Source organism: Sparus aurata, chromosome 8 (assembly GCF_900880675.1).
Source record: "Sparus aurata chromosome 8, fSpaAur1.1, whole genome shotgun sequence".
Classification (NCBI taxonomy): Eukaryota; Metazoa; Chordata; class Actinopteri; order Spariformes; family Sparidae; genus Sparus; species Sparus aurata.
The window spans coordinates 22,878,087-22,895,585 of NC_044194.1; the positions used below are offsets into that span (position 1 = coordinate 22,878,087).

The 17,499-nt window shown below is 42.7% G+C and overlaps 1 protein-coding gene across 1 annotated transcript; it reads left to right on the forward strand.

Moving 5' to 3' along the window:
* Positions 1-613: 613 nt before the first annotated feature.
* On the forward strand, positions 614-13,864 carry cav1 (caveolin 1). Its single transcript, XM_030427009.1, has 3 exons — positions 614-912; positions 1,883-2,050; positions 11,641-13,864. The coding sequence occupies exons 1-3, from the start codon at positions 877-879 to the stop codon at positions 11,980-11,982; spliced, it is 546 nt and encodes a 181-aa protein (XP_030282869.1). The 5' UTR covers positions 614-876; the 3' UTR covers positions 11,983-13,864.
* Positions 13,865-17,499: the final 3,635 nt, after the last annotated feature.

Genomic DNA, 17,499 nt, shown 5'->3' on the forward strand with positions numbered 1-17,499 from the left:
CCTCTCCCATCACACACACACACACCCATAAATTGTTCCTAACATATCCATTGGCTGGAAGCACCTGAGTGTGTCAGCTGGTGTCTCTCCAAGGTGAGTTGTTGCAAGAATGTAAACAAACCTGAGTGACCAGCATGGCTTCCAACCCTTTGTAAAGGTGAACAACAGCTAGAGAGTCAGTTCACCAGATCTGGGCACATCAAAGCTGAAAATATATTAATAAACTTGTTTTCGGAGGGTAGATGAAGAAAGTGTTGACAGACAGGGTTATGTACTGAAACAGCTGAGCTAATTTTGATGAGTCAAAAATCCTCAAATGTTTGTGTTTATTTCATTTTTATTTCGAGTCTCTTGGTTTCTCTTTTCTATTACTCTTCTCTTCTTGCTCTCTTCTATAACCACTGGAGTTGGTCTCCCTGAGGCTAAGGTATGGCATATATCCACACCTTGCCATTCCCAATTAACGCCCACATTTCACTGAACAAAAAGGTTATTATACTCTCCAGGACTCTGCCTTGATCCCCAAATAAAGTTATTCCAAGCCAGTCAAAACACCTCTTTCACTCTAGGATCGCGTCAGTCTCTCCTCCTGCCGGGCAGGTTACAGGGTGACTCCCCTGTCTCTGCACACAGGTGACTCCCGGGGCAACGAAGACGCGCTCTGCGGGACCTGAGGAGGAAACACCGGAGGTTTCCCTCACAGCTCTGGCATTAAATTCTAGTCACGTTCGCGAACAGGGCAGGAATTAGATCACTGTACAGGTCCCCGAGAAGAGCCCCAGTGCTCTCAGTTTGCCTCCACGCCTCCCACTCGGCTTCCTATATTGTCTTCTTGTCTGTTTCACCGCGCTTTATCTGTTCAAACTTTAGGACAGCATGACAGGAGGACCGAAGGACGGCGAAACAGAAGAGGTACAGTATGGCTCTCATGTAGCTACTGCTGGCGCTATTTGGACTTAAACCTTTTTTTTTTTCTAGCTGACACTGAATTGTCTTCATCGAGGAGCTGATTATTCTCGCTCATGATTTTCATCCATGGGGGAAATTTGGATGTTTTTCCAACTCCAGAGCGCTGTGTCTCAAGCGTTATCATTCTCTTTGGCACCTAGTCATGAACGCTTCTCCCACGCACGCTCAGGGAATGTGAAGGACCATTGAGTATACATTAGCATGCCGGTGTGAGATTTAACCTGTTAAACCATTAGAAACAGAACCACCGACTATTGTTTTTACGCATCAAAAGTTTATATTTGTGTGCGTAAATGCGCACAGGAAAGGAAACCCTCAGCCCTTTCCTAACAGACGGCGTCAGTCATAAATCGTGAACATAATTTAACGCTATCTATGGAAGTCATGTGATTGAGAGTGCAAATTAGTATGTGCTTGAAAGGTTCGCGAAGGTCACTGTGGGTGCTGGACGGGTTTTTACGCACGCTGTTTTTAAAGCAATAGGCGCGGAAACCAACGTGTTATACATACTTTACTATGTCAATTTGTGCACAAGTAGGAATACAAATAAACCATATAATCCCTGTTTGCTCAAAAATATCTTAAATGTGTTTAGAGAAAGCCCGAGGGAGAATGTTTAATAAGTTGGAATATGCGTCTTTACGCATTTCTTAAAAATGTTGCCATACTCGCAGGTACATGTTGAATCAACTGCATGTCAAGTCAGGGTGTTAGGTTTCTGTCCGGGTGGTGAGGACCCCTTGCGGCTGGATCGAGGGGTGTGGTGCTTCACGTTCTATTCATTTAAACCCATCCCTGTTTGTGGGGCAGGCTGGTAACTCGCCGCTCCAGTCTCTCTCCCTCTCAGCGCGCTGCGCACTATCCCTCCTCCTCTTGACTCTCTTCTTTCTCTGCCTCCTCCGGATCCTGACAGGAGTTTCTGCATTCGCCGTTCATCAGAAAACAAGGGAACATATACAAACCTAACAACAAAGACATGGACAACGACAGTCTGAACGAGAAGACGATGGAGGATCTCCACACCAAGGAGATCGATCTGGTCAACCGGGACCCAAAGCGCGTTAACGACGACGTTGTCAAGGTGAGTCAAACCTGGAGCGCTTGAACTTTTGAGCTTTATATTTGAGGTGAAACTTGCAGCTGTTGTGAGCTTTATGTGGACAATGAAACCTTCAACTTCACCAGAATACCTGTTGCACAGTTTGTATTTTACTTCTGCTCCGTGGAGCCGCCTGACAATCAATGTAAACTTAAATAAGCTGTGGAACCTGTGCCGAACTGCAGGAGCTGTCAAAGTGGGGTTATGTGCGGATGTGCGCATCAGAGGCGCACGGCAAGTCCTTTTGCGCACTGCTATTGTACCGCTATTTCCAGCAGTGTTCCCCCTCAGAGACTTTCCCCTATTAGGGAAGAAGCTTTGCAGAGGTATTGAAGTTCATTGAGTCGAGACACTGGCGAGCTATCCACACGTGTAAATATCTGCGCGCCCGCACAAGTGGCGGACTTGAAAACCTGAACATCCTCGCTCCAACAAAGGAAACAGTACTAATTTCCTGTTGTTGGAACGCACATTTCCCACAGTCCTTATTGCGCACGCCTTGCTGTGGGGAAAGCAGCATTCTTTCCATGAGAGAGCAGTCTGACCGCTCAAATAGGGAGCGTTTATTTTGTTTCAAGGAGTCGGCAGAGGGAGAGAGGCTGCAGCAGCAGAGGAGTGGCGCGCTGGGAGCCACCTGACGCGTCTGCATGGTAGCGGGGAGCGGCAGCTGTCTGAGCCCGGCCTCCCCCCTCTCCAGCTGGGGCAGTTTTTTTCACAAGAGTGGGGTCAAACGGCTCTCTGCGTGGGACAGGAGGGGTCAGTTCTTTGAAATGCCTGAACTCTGCCTTGTTAAAACAGGGAAACACCCAAGTAGCTGGTTAGACGGAGGGGATATCCCTCACCACTCCCCATCTCCCCTCCCCTTCTTTCCTCCCATTCTAGTCTTCTCCTCCCTCCATCCCTACATGCCTGTAGTTGCGTCAGTGGAGCAAATACCCATGTGTTGCTTTTTATTGGTGGCGGTCAGGTTCCAAATGACTACTGATAGTCTGAATTCATTGATTCTGCTTGATTGGAAAGATAATCAGCAGCAGTAGAAGCCCTTTTTACTCTTTTTGTGTGAGCTGTGAGTAAATTCAGTGAAGCTGTATTGGCCTGTTGCCAAAGACAATGGAGAAACAGATTACATACATACCTTAAAGAGAGTGATTTGTACATATATGAAATAAAACTATTAGATACTGATGATGTTTAAAGTGAGAAATCATTAGAAGGAGTGGAAAAGCACATGGGAGGGTTCATATTAGAGTTGTGAAATGTCAGTTTCCATCATGTGAAATGCTGTTTTTTTCAAAGGGCACATTAAGGATCTGCAGCTCACATGCTCGTATAATTTGTGACTTCATCATTTGCAAAATGTCTGAAACCACATGTACCAGGATGTTAATTTTCGCCATGTGACATGCTGCTTCACATGTGATACATTTGTGTAATACGTTTCACGTGTGATCAATTAACATTTGCTGTTTAGTGGATGAAAGATGGCTCCCGCTATAAACTGCAGTATGAAAGAAAGAAGGAAACGTGCTCCACATGGCCTTTACGATGATACAGTATATACTTCCTCCAGTTCTGCAACATTAACAGTTTCACCAAATTGTCTTTTGAGTAGAAGCAAAGACATACTCATAGGACTTTTGAAATGTGTTTGTTGTTCTACAAGAAAATGGATTTCAACCTCTACTTTTCCTGTTTTCTGCCTCTGTCTTGAATTCTTCCATCGCTCTGCTTTCTCTCCCTCCCAGTTCCCTTCAGTCGTGACAGTGAGTCAGAGTCTCCTTCCAGTCTCAGAATAGAATGCAGCTTTATGATTGTCCCGCCCCTCTCCAATCAGCTCAGCAGACGCTGGTGCAAATGATCTGAAATCACATGCGTGCACACTGTACAAATTAAGATCGCTGCTAGGAACTGCTGAGAGTCTGAGACTTAAGTACATTAACCCAAACGCTGCACTCAAGAGCAATTCTGAGTTACTTTTGCTCAATTCAAGTAATCTAAAGTGATGCTACTTTATACATCTACTCCAGGTTACAGGTTATAGACTTTCAAATAACTAACAATGTATTCTTATAGCCAAAGTTAAACCACCCAACACTGCATTCAGTCATTTTAATGCAAAAAATTTTTAAATGCGATGATGATAATGCATCGTAAATGATCACCCAATTCAACCTACTTGCTTCACATTGTGATACTTTAAAATGTTCATACTTTATGCGCATCTTTTCTCATAAAACGTACACATTTGGAATGTCAGACTTTTACTAACTCACTATTCGATGGTTAATTCTACTTACTAATAAAGGTTCTGAATATTTCCTCCACCACCGCCATTAACTGTTTGGAAAAGCAGCCGAAATGCCTTTGTGCAGACTTAATGAGTATTTTCGAGAAAACCTCCGACACATGCAGAGAAATACTTTTATTTTATATCCTCTCGCGAGGGAACCCAAAGGCACTCACTGCCTCCCACTGGTTGTCAGGATTAACACTGATGAGCCTGTAGTTTTTACAGTGTTGCTGTATAGAGCAGCTCCAAGGTGCTTTGAGGTCAATGAAACAGATCTGCCAACTGGAAGCATGTTTGGTGTGCCCCAATGAAAAGCACAAGCAGGGAATCCCTTCCAGCAAGCCTTGTTCTGCAATCCACCGTGACCGCCCCCCCCCCCCCCGCATGCAGCGCTCACATGTAAATGCGTGCACTGTGCATGCAGACATTCTGTATGTAGTGTACACGCACACACACACACACACACGCGCGATGCATTCTTGCAATCAAAGGAATACAAGCTGTTTTCCCGTAGCGGCTGCAGCTGGCCTCAATCACCTGCCCACATCAAACAAGTTCCTTTACTGACATGCATGTGGAGTTTTCCCTGCAAAGAGAGATTTCGCCTCTGGAGATTTACCGAGTCTTTATATAGCAGCGAGGAGGGGTCAGTGGAATAAAAGACAATTGGACTGGAGACAATTTGTGAGAGGGAGTTGTGAGAAGTTTGAACTCGGACAGCAGACCGAAGGTCAAATTGAAGGAATGAAACACTCCCTCTGGGACTGTAAAGCCTATTATTGGTTGATTCTTGATCATGCTTGATTACATCAATCTGGGATGTTGATCCGATCAGATATGTTTTGTCATTTCGTAAAAAAAGAAAGTCATGCCACTGGTTTCTGTGCTTTTAACAATCAGTCAATCAATTAGTCTTTATTTGTATCTCCAAAACACAACAATAGTAAACTCCTGACAAGGATTAAACGCCGGTTGTAACAGTAAATGTGTCGTGAAAAGAAGCTGCGTGTAATCTGATAAACTGCCTCAAGTTATGTCACTCAGTGGATAAGTTGCATTATGGGTAATGTAGGCTACATTTCTTTAACACTGTTTGACTCATTATGGACAATTTATAAACAAATCAACAACAGCTATACAGCAGAACCAGACTGCTTGGCTTTTTTATTACACACATTCTTCTTTCTTTTCAAAACCTGGTGCCTACATGACCCGCAATGTAACTTAGCCTCTGCGTGATATCAAGAGGTCATTTGTTGGCTTCCTCTGGAGCCCCAAAAAGCTTTATACTACTTCTTTTAGGCAACCTGCACACTTTAACGTGTGATCACTAACATTGTTGCCCCTAACATTTCTGCATATGAAGTCAAATGGACTATGAACCATTTCAGGCTGAGTGCAGTGTGATTTGTTTTTTATGCAAATGTCATGCAAATCCAAAACAATGGCCGAGTCACAAAAACACATGCAAACGATGGGTTGCATCGCATGAAAAATCATCCGATGAATCTTTGTTCACTGATTCATTAAAACTGATTGGACGTTTGTCAAGTAGTGGTGCGACTGAAGTGGCTATGTGATCTCAGTGAAAAACCTTTGAATCTGCAAAAAGCAACAGAGTAACATGTGCTTACAGTCCCTGCATAGTGGTCATTCACAGTATGTCTCAGCTGTCAATCATCCTAATCTCTCCCCTGAACCAAACCAAACATTTCCCCTGACTACCAAAGCCCTCGAACCAACAAAAGAGTCCATTAATGTGGTATGCTCTGACCTTTTCCTCCAGAGACCCACTTTGTCTATTCAAGCATAGTTGACAGCCTGGAGATAGAGCTCTGGAAATAGCCCTTCGCCTTATTTACTCAATAATACAGTCGCCTTGCCAACTGGTCACATGCTGACCCCGAGACTCCGTTGTTTCATATCAAACCTCTGATTGGACCGCAGCTTTCCAGGCTTTGACCCAACTGCAGCAAGTTCTTTTTTAAATGTTATTTTAAATGTTAGTTAAACTCTAGATGCTTCTATTTGGTTATCATTGAGTTTCTTATTCCAATTAGGATTCAACTTGAAGCAGTAACATTCACAGAACAGCCATCACACTCAGGATGGGAGGCTCTGGTTGCAAGTCCTATAAATGTTGGCAATCTGACAAATTGTTACCATTTAGTTTCCTGATAGACCTGCAACTGAAGAGACAATGGAAAATGAAATTCTGGAGGGACATTTAAAGACAAGACAACATTTTTGGTAACCCATTAGCTTCTGTTTAACAACTAACGTTAGCATACAACCACTTCCTTGCTAACAGCAACAGCTGTTTGATAGTGTTACACGATACAATAGGAAAGATGGAAGTCTTGGACACAAGCCCCAAAGTGAATCACACTGGAGGTAATGAAACAGTAATGTTGGCTAGAAAATGGTTGAATGCTAACATTAGCTAAAGGGTTATCAAATATTGTTTTCCCTTGAAATATGGCCTGACGTCCCTCAAGATTATAACCACCCATCCATGTTTGCAGTAGCTGATCAATTGGGAAGTGGCTAAATCATAATCATTTGTCATATTCCCTGTTTACATAACTTGCAACCAAGAAAACAGCAGCAAAATATGGGAAAAAGTATTTAAGCTTTCCACCGTCAACCCATGTGAATGTGGTCTACTGTGGAGTTCAATCTAAAATCCTCACTGGTTACCATATCTTCTCCTTAGATGTCATCTTTTCTTTTTCAAACAGTGCTTCCTTCAAATCTTTATACACCAGTGGAGTGAATAGAAATGTTGGCGTGATATTCACCATTTCTGTGCCAAAATCTGAAATGATAATGATTCTATACAGACTAGATAGTAAAGTGCCAAACCTCATGATAATGATAATAATTATTCCATATGATGTTGCATAAATTACGGTATTTAGGAAACTCAAACTGAAAAGAGCACCAAACAGCTTCACTATATAAAGTCCAAACTCTCCACCGTCCCGCTGTGGTCGTGTTTGTGCCTCTCTGCTGAAGGCCCTCATTTAGCCTCAATCAAAGTTCTGGAAACTGAAGCAGAGTGGGTCCACTTTAAAATTTGTAGCTGTGGAAAAATTAAACGGACGCCGCGCTGGTTTTGTGGCTGCAGTCAGATTTATAATATAAGGCTGGAGTGAGCTCTGCCAGTTGGTGCCATGTGAGAGGCTTTGTTCTGACTGCATGGGGTAAAAAGAATTGGACTCTCAGGCTGCTGTTTGAGGAGCTCAGTTGGAATATTTGTCGAGGTTTGCTCCAAAATAACACATCCAGGTTTGGGAAAACATGACATGTGTTCTTACATCATATAGAACACTGTGAACTCAAGATGTGTTTTATAGTCTGCACTCATTATGGTTGGAAGATTGAGTTTTTAATAATGCCAGTATATTACATATTTATTGTGAGTTATTAATAATGAATTATCAATGCAATTGATTTACTTTGTGTCATATTTGTGTGAGTAGAATATTTAATGTAAACCCTACACTCCAAAGGCTCCAAAGTGAACAAATGTTTATTTAAGTATTTTAATCAATAAGTTATTTTATGTTCTTCATTCTAGTGCACCTAACCTCTCCTTGTTACGAGGTACGGACACTTGAAACACTCAAATACTTGAAATAATGTGGCAAATTTAAAAACAATTCGCAATGTTCTTACTATCCTTGCAAATCTGTTCTTTTTTTGGTAAATGTGCTTATTTGCTTTCATATCTCTCCCTTAGAGTTCAAGAAGGTTATATAGAGTTAGAGTTAGTTATTCAAAGATAAACCAGCTAGCCCAGGTCTGTCTGAGGAAATAAAAAATTGGTGCACTGATGCATTCAGAGCTCACTTATAATTTGCAAGTTTAATCTACACAAAAGTGTAAAAAGTGTTGTGTTGTGGTTTTATGAGGTGATGCAGGACTGGCTTGCAAAACTATGTTTTAAGACAAGGCTTTGAATGTTTTTTGTACTGATTCAATAAATGATATGCAGCATGTTAATTAGTGAGCCCCAGAGGTGCTGGCTCCCTTTGTTTCAAGTCGTTACGCTACTGCAAGCCAAGTTAACTGGCTCCTAGGTCCTGCTTCATATTCCGAAAGTTGCGTCGGCCCTCTTGTCCGACTGCTTTCATGCAAGAAAGCAAATAAGCATTTTACCTAAAGGTATTCCATCAACAAGATGGAAGTTTTGCAGCCTTATTCCACTTAAATGGTGATACATATCTCTATTCAAACATGGAGATATGGCCTTACAAAGTAGAATTTGATTTCCTATCAGAACGATGGCTCTCATCACATCCTCCAGCAAAATGCAGGTGCTTCTCAGCGCGAGTGCAGACAACTTTCAAAGGAGTTTCAAGTTAGCATCTAAAAAAGAGAGATCAGTGAACAGATCGAGTTCTTTTTTTTCAGAGATCTAAAATGCTTAATGCATGATGTGCAGTCAGCAGTCAGCTTGTGTCAGTGGACATCACGTCTTCAACAATGGATGGTGTCCCAAACACTTTTCCATTTCACAGGCAGTGCGACACTGGATAATATCTGCGTGACTTATTGATATTGCAGCCATTAGACCTGCTGTGTTAGACGAGACACAGTCTCCAAGTAACTGTAAAATAAATATTGACTCTGCGCTCAGAAGCCTGTGGAGAAGACGAGAGAAAGAGGGAGAGTCGGCATTGTGTTTACAGTGTGCGCGCTGCCTCTTCTCCCTCCGTTCCTCAGGTCAGGTGTTGCCAACTTGCAGGGATTGTCTCCTTTAGAGGCCTGAGAGCACACTGCACACTGAAAGCACACTGTTCTCGAGGAGGTGCACCACAGATCACTTGTCAATCAAACACTGTGGGCGGTACAGAGATGTCTTCCTCTTTAATCTCTCTGTAGAAGAAGATTCTGTAGGCACTGTAGCACTCGTTCTGACCTCTCTCCAATCGTGGTGACTACCACTGGTCACACTAACTGAGCAGTTTTCCCCTCTGTTTATCCTGCCGAATCCAGAAATATGAAACACGTCGCTTCCTGCACCACAGAATGTCCTAATAAAGACATACCACACACAGAGTATTTACAACGGCAGACATAAGAGCTTCCAGGAACTAGATTTAGCCTGATAATTATTTAGATATCAAATGGTGACATGGTGTCTTTAAACCACGAAGCAGATGAAGTCCTGACTGTGTTTTATTGGCTACATCCTTTAAACTAAGAGCAGCTAAATATTTTACTCGTTAGTTCAACCATTTAGGTCCAAATTTAGCCTTGAAGGACAGCTGTTTTATCCATTTCCAAGAGTTTAATTCTATCTATCTATCTATCTATCTATCTATCTATCTATCTATCTATCTATCTATCTATCTATCTATCTATCTTATCTCTGAGTTGGATGTTGTCAAGATACTCTGGAGCACAAAGATCTTCCAAATTGGTTTGCAGAAAGCAAAGCAGATGCCAGAGATAGTGTGTGTGTGTGTGTGTGTGTGTGTGTGTGTGTGTGTGTGTGTGTGTGTGTGTGTGTGTGTGTGTGTGTGTGTGTGTGTGTGTGTGTGTGTGTGTAGCAATCAGTCCTTTGGGCGGGGCGGTGAGCTGGTGGTTACACTGTGTACCAGTCACTGCGAGGGGAGATGTAAATCTTGTCAGGATTTCCACCCTCCATCTTAGCAAAGTGACATGTCAGCAGGGAGGGAAGCAGCTGATTTATGTGGAAATAACGAGTTCAGATTTGAAGGACCGTAAACTTTGTGTGGTGGTTTCATTAGCACCGTATCAGGGTTCTTGTGAAACACTGTTGGCGGTGGATGAAGGTATTTGACTAGTCATAATGATGAGTCTAATGCCAACGTGTCTCTGCTTACAGGACGGTGCAAGTCACTTTCGGTGAGCGATGGTCTCTGGTGTTTAGTTTTCACTTTAGATAAGATTTTACTTAGTTAACTTAAGTGCCACTAATCATTTTGATAGCACAAAGTTTGGGAGTAGGTGAGATGTAGTTTTATCCTCTCAAAACATTCTAAAATTACATTTTGATCAAATTAACAGAAAATGTAGCTCAGAAAAAGAACTTGGATTAGCTGATGCTTGACCATCAGTGGCTTGTTTCTCGGCCTCTGGGCTACCAGCTGATAGACACATACAGTCATATTCATGCAGGTGTACAGCACTGTCATTATAACCTGACATCATCACAATAACACTCCCATTCTGAATTCAGTCTCCCATAGAATTGTCACTTCTTCTTGGAGACCTCCTCAAACAGAAGAGTCTCTTCTGCTGCATCTAATCGCATAAATATTTGCTATAAATGGTCAATTTCTGGATGTCTCTGGCTGAGCTGAATCTGAAGTCTAAGCAAGGATATATCTATTTCTAATAAAGCACCCTGTATTAAGGGTTTGTAAGTCGTAAATACTGGCTTTATTAATACGACAAGGAACTTTGAAACATGCCTCTGTATGAGAAGAAGATTATAAGTGAGAGGATGGGCTACATTTCTATTTAGCCATACTAGTTCTTCTTAATGCCTGCAATTGGTCATTAATTAAAAAAAAAAAAATTGAGGCGGATTGCAGAGGATGAATCGAGGAAAGAAGCTGCTCTGTAGTCTGGTGCTACGGCAGTGGATACCTCTGTATTGTCACAGAGCAGCAGAGCAGCTGGCTTAGAAAGCATAATTTAATGATGGCATCGCTATGGACCTACATCTTGCTATTGTCTTATTATTATCAAGCCATAACATTACTAAAATAACACAAGTTTAGCTTTAGCTCAACAAAATTACTGTTACCGAGCAACCAAATCTGTAAGCTTTAGGCTAGGTGTATGAACAGTAAGGCTACCAAAACAGAGTTTACCTTGTTTCACCGTCATTATTTTGAAGCTATTTATCTTACGAAGACACAAAAAGATACATTACCTCATCACCATGCATCTTGCAAACAGCTGTTTTTTAAAAAGAGTATGGGAATAGAATGTGTTGCCCATTTTCTTCCACTTCCAAAAGCTCTTTATGACACTGTGGTGTCTGTGGTGCTGGTACCGCTTTTGTCCACAGGGGCCGCCAGAGTCAACAAAAAGAAAAGTGTCTTGTAGCTGCTTTAAGTTTTCATATTTCCTATTAAGCCACCAGCCACTACAGTTCAGTTCATCTCTCTGAATTAACCTGTTGTCCTGCTAAAAATGTGCAGACAGATCATTCTCAGCTATTCACAAATAAGCAGTGTGTTAATTCTGGTGAAATGTTGCCCACATTTTCTGACTCTTCCCTCTCTTCCCGCTCCAGGTAGACTTTGAGGACGTGATTGCTGAGCCCGCAGGGACCTACAGCTTCGACGGCGTGTGGAAAGCCAGCTTCACCACCTTCACCGTCACCAAGTACTGGTGCTACCGGCTGCTGACGGCGCTAGTCGGCATCCCCCTGGCACTGATCTGGGGAATCTTCTTCGCCATTCTGTCCTTCATACACATCTGGGCGGTGGTGCCGTGCGTCAAGAGCTACCTGATCGAGATCCACTGCGTCAGTCGCGTCTACTCCATCTGCGTGCACACCTTCTGCGACCCACTGTTCGAGGCCATGGGCAAGTGCTTCAGCAGCATCCGGATCAGCATGACCAAGGAGGTGTAGCGCCCGCAAGGGGGAGGAGGAGGATTAACGGAAAGAGGGGAGGGAAGATGGGGGGGGGGGCACACAGATGGAGGGAAAAGTCAGATTCGGAAAGAAGAAAAAATTGACCTCTGGAAAACGAGAAGTGAGACTTTTCCAGAGCTGGGAGGAGGTTGTTTAGAAGTGAAGGGGCGTGGTCACATGGCACCTGACCTCGCCTTTTTTTCCACCAGCTGTTTTTTTTCTCTCCAGTGTTGGTGTAACCAAATGGGTGGGCACAGGAAATCAAAGGGTCATTCTCCGGGGGGTTTATGTTGTCGTTTTGTTTGTGTTCTCTAGTTTTTTTTGTTTTGTTTTGTTTTTTTAATTCCTCGCTGTTCATTTTGTCAAGCAAGCAATCAAGCTCCATATCTGTTTCCCTTTTAGTTTTGCCACATGATATAAATTCCTTCCATTCTTCTGTGGAGAGCTCATCTCTTTGATTGATTCATGTGAAGAGGGGGATGTCAGGGTGTATCACTGTCTTCTCTCGTGCTTATTTGTGTTTTTTTTTTTGGAGCCGTCATGCAGGGCAGGACGGTGGGACGTCGGGGGGGGTCGGGAAGGGTCGACGCAGAGAGAAAGAGTGAGCGCTGCCAAATTCTATCTGACTCAGCAAAAAAAACAAAACAACCACGCAGGCCAAACAAGCACGGCGGCACGACTCTCTCTGCCCCCCGCATGACCTCCCGCCCCGCCGACACAAGCCGCCCACCCCCCACCCCTTCGCCCCGGCTTTCCAGCAGTCTCACACACTGAACCTGCCCTCGTTCCTGCATGCACCTGCGTCGCCCTTGCCAGCAACTCGCCGTCCGCCACCGCCCACGCCCGCCACACAGCGCCATGATGCACGAATGATCGCAGCTCAGTTGCTCTGTGCATCAGCTTACTCACTTCGCCTCCACCTTCACCACCATTACCCTCACAATGACACGAGTGTGTGACAGAGAATGTTAGCATTTTGAATTTTGCAAGAACTTCTTCTTTTTTTTTTTTTTTAACTCCCACGCGGGTTTTCTGACCAATTTAGCTTTAAAACATTTTCATTGAAGCTCAATGCCTTTTTAAATACTCATCACCGTAGCTCCACAGTGAATGCTTCTTTTTTTTTTTTCTACACTATGATATGAAGAACTTCGAGGGGTTAACTTCCTGTTTGTACTGTATGGGTGTTTATGCAGAAAATGAGACTTTACAGGATGTGGCCTCAATCCAGTGCACTAACCTCTGGGTAAGTATTGTTAGTGAACAGCACATGAAGATCTCCCTTGTATATCCACATAGGGCTGTAGAAGACTCACAATTACTTTTTGCACACACTGCACCTAGGACGCGCAGTGTGTGCATAGCTTGTGTGGAGATTTTTTTCTTACGCACTGTGGTACTTACACAGGTTAATGCATTGGAATAGGACAATGTGAGGTGGAATGAGTGATTTTAGATTGATTTTTATTTGTCATCTTTGACAAACTTTGCACCCTACTTTATTTTTGTCTCCTTTCTTTTAATCCCTCCTAATTTGTTTGTTCTGCTGCCCCCGCTTCTCGACTGTGGACACGATGCTGCAAAAGCATCAAAACTGATGCCTCCCAGCCCAGAGATGGGTGAAGGGAGAGCTGGTTGGGTGGGGTTTCTGAAATGGGGTGGGAGGGGTTATGTTTTGTTGAGACATTGAGCTCGCTTCAACTCCGTCACCTTCGGTCTACCTGCTGTCTTCACACAGGGATGGTAATATCATAGCACCTGTTCTTTGAATTGAGTGTTTTTAAGCTCTAAAGGTGATATTTTTATAAGATTTTTTTTTTCCTTCCTTGCTTTTACTGTATAATATCACGCTGTGCACATTAAAGTTTAATATAATCCAGTGTGCATCTGTTTGGTTTCATTCATCTGTCTTTACCAGGATGCAACCCAGTCACCAGAGTAAATGCTGGCAACGTATGTTTCTGCAAAAACACAGATCAGTTAATGTGTTTTGTTGCAACTTACCTACTAACTTACTTGTCACAATGCTGTGCGTATGGTCTGGTTAGGTTGAGGCACCTGGTTAGGGTTAGGAAAACATCATGGTTTGGTTTGCTGCCAATGCCCAAGGTTTCGCCACAAACATGTCTGCAGATGGCTAAACTTCCTGTCACAAATATCTGTTTATCGTTGCCACAAACATGGCTGGAAATTAACCCAAGGTCTCCCCAGTAGTGCCTGCTTACAAATGCTTAAGACTTGAATCGTGGTTATTCCACCACTGTCCCGTTAGCCTCCAGCCATAAAAGTCAGGTAATACACATGTTCTGTGACTGTGATAGGATACATTTAGTAGAAATGTCATTATGGTGCATAACCTCTGATACCTACAAATTGGAACACATCTGTGGTTTTGCAGAAATTGTAACTGCTAACATTTTATCCCGGTGACTGGGCTGCAGGATGGATACCGTGATCACTAACATGTGCCCTTAAATGAAAGTCAGAAATTAACAGTAGATTTCTTGTTCTTTTTTTTTTTTCTTTTTTTTTTTTGCTTGTGATATTGAGTCATAGCAAATCTAATTGTGTAACGACTCACAGTAAACCCGGTGACTGGTTTCATTCATGTGGACTGCAGGGACCGGCCAATTGAGGCTACTTGTGGAAAAATATACACAAGAATGAAGCCGGGCAGGCTGAAAAATAATTTCCAGCAGCCGCGCTCTCCAAACCCTGCGTATTATCTGTATCTCAGCCTGTGTCAGTGAGGTCTAATGCCTGTAGTGCTGCTCACAGGCCTTTTTTTTCCCCCCAGAGCATGGCACAATGTTTCCATGGTAACTCGAGAAACAAATAAAAGTTTTAGGCAACGCTCGTGAGACTGGAGTCGAGTCTCTTGACTTCATTCAAGTTAATTTACACCAAAAGCAGGCACATAATTATACAGCCCGAGGCAAGCCTGGGCTCTCATTGTGCGCTGTAGTGTTCAACAGCAACGTGTTGAGAATGAAGTCGACTGAACAGTGCTCCATTGTTTTAATGTTACGAGGGTGATTTTCAAGGATACAATGGACACAATAGAGCGCTGCCTCTAGGTTTTTTTATTTCAATGTATGGCCGTAGCCTTGTCCCAGCGTGTGCCCCACACGTATTAACACAACAGTGGAGACACAGAGCTGCATTAAATGGACAAAAGTATGTAGACAGCTAAACATCACACCCTGATGTTCACATATGTCAAAAACATATATCAAATCAAGACAAGAAGTACTAAAGTGTATATGGACCAATGTGAAGTGTCAGTATGGATAAGAAATAAAACGTGCTGCGTAATTAAACGTCATTTTAAATATTTCAGCTCCCTAAACTAGAACAATATCTTAATCCAACACATAATAGTTGCCCAAAATGCTCAGTTTGAATCGACATTATTATTTATCATCATGTAAATACGTATATTATTGGAATTTTCCATTTTGAACTAACATAGTACAACCTTTATATTTTTCTTGAGTCACAACTTAGGAAATGGGTTGAAATCTTTATTGTGCAGCTGAAGGAATCCTTTTTGATCCAGGTGGACAGAAGACGATTGAGGAAGTAAAAACTTCAAACTTCAAAAACTGCAATAAACAACCCTGTGTTATCAAATATTGCCAGCATCTATCAGGAAACCTTATGGTTCGGGGTCTAGAGGCTGCCAATCGAGCATTACCTAACCAAATATAGCCGAGTTCAGCCAAGGTGAATTTAAATCACAAAAAGACGCCGGGAGAACGAAAAGAAAGTACGCAGAAGGAGAATACGGTTGAAAGCTGAATGAAACACAGTTTCTAGTGTCATCTGAACACCCAAACCATGTCAACCAAATGAGGCAGCTGCACTCAAACATCATTTCAGTAGCACATCGGAGTTAACTCACAACAGAAAACCTGTGAGCAGGTTGCAAAAGGTCCTAGCAGAGTGAAACCTGCTCACTGCAGAGGGGAAATTTCCAGTGCAGGAGCAAAGCAGACATAACAGGAGGATGACAGAGCACAGAGACGGCTCTGTTACCTCCGTGCAGACGACAGGACTGGATGGTGGCACTTGTGAGCTAATTGCAGTGACCTGATACAACCAGAGTGAGAAGTTGCCACCAGCTGCTAACTCAGTGCTCCTCTGTGTGGTGGTGGTGGTGAGCTTCTGTGTTTCTATATCATTTGGTGCTGGTCGCTGCTGCAAACATACCTGCTTGGTGAAGAAAAGGGAAAGTGGGCTTTTTGAGTCAAACCAGAGTTGTTTTGCAAGTTTTTTACCAATTTTGCACGAATCGTATAAGGCACATCTCAGATTGTTTCAAGAGCCTGCTCATTTATTTTTAATACTAAAGAGAGCTGAAAGCAAAACAGTATGCTTCGAATGAAAGGAAACCATCTGACTTTAATGTAAAAAGTACAGTATCCATGACTTGTAGTGAACAAGCACACGTTAGAACAGTAATGCAGATATTTCGGTTCCCTCCGAGAGAGACATTCCTCAGTCTGCTCCTGTTCTCTTCATGTTTTCAGGGTCCTGTGCCAGCTCACAGGCCTCCACAGGTCAGGTGGATTAAAGACTCTAAACTACCAGTAAATATGGATATCAGTGTCTGGATATCTGTGCTAATTTTGTGCTGGGAAAGGCTACAGTGTGCTGTAACTATGACTTGAGATGATACAGCAGAAGAATCTCTGTGGATGGAAGTAAAAATCTTTTTAAAGGGTTTGGTTTTGATCTGTTATGTTCTCACTTGCTTTTTGAGGGACTTGGTTCAGTTTTTACAGTGCACCAGCTCCCTCTAGTGGCAAACATTGACAAATGCATATGGAGACATTATGGCCAAAAATATGTGGACGCATTACACTTTCGTGTGATTCTGAATCCATTGTACAATTTATTACCAGCCTCCAATCTTCTGGTGTCACCACATGATTAATCTTGCTGCATCTTCCTGGGAGATCTAGGGACTGTGGGGGGTAACATATTACAAAATGAAACTTAACTCCCAAATCAAGATTCAGATTTTGTTTACCAAACACAACGATTGTCTCAACAAGGCCAAAAAAGGATCATGCAAACTGAAAACTAACTTCCCTTTAAAAAATCAGGAAGCCGGTGGCACCACACAACCAATAACACAGTCAACAGAAACAGTCAACAGAAACAGAAACACACACACACACACACACACACACACACACGTAACAGCTCCCATTAGTGAGGCCTAATGCTAATATTGGGTGATAAGGCCTGGCTCGCAAATGAGATCTGGGTTTTACATTTAAACCTATCAGTTTTTTCTGCACTAAAATTGCAACCATTGCCAGAAGGTTTGAAGAACACTTTAGTCTAAGATGTAATAGTGTTTCAGTGGTATTCATATTAAGTGTATTTAAAAGAGTAAATGGCATTGAGATCATCATTATCTGATATGATGTTGCTCTGTTCTTCATTGGCACCAAGCATAAGATAATAAGATACAAAAATATATATCAGAGCACAAAGTTCATG

What these genes read in the sequence shown, in the direction of transcription:
- cav1 (XM_030427009.1), top strand. Translation starts at nt 877, where the DNA reads ATGACAGGAGGACCGAAGGACGGCGAAACAGAAGAG. An exon ending in AGGACGGCGAAACAGAAGAG is followed by an intron (nt 913 to 1,882) that starts GTACAGTATGGC and finishes GGATCCTGACAG; the next exon opens with GAGTTTCTGCATTCGCCGTT. An exon ending in TTAACGACGACGTTGTCAAG is followed by an intron (nt 2,051 to 11,640) that starts GTGAGTCAAACC and finishes TTCCCGCTCCAG; the next exon opens with GTAGACTTTGAGGACGTGAT.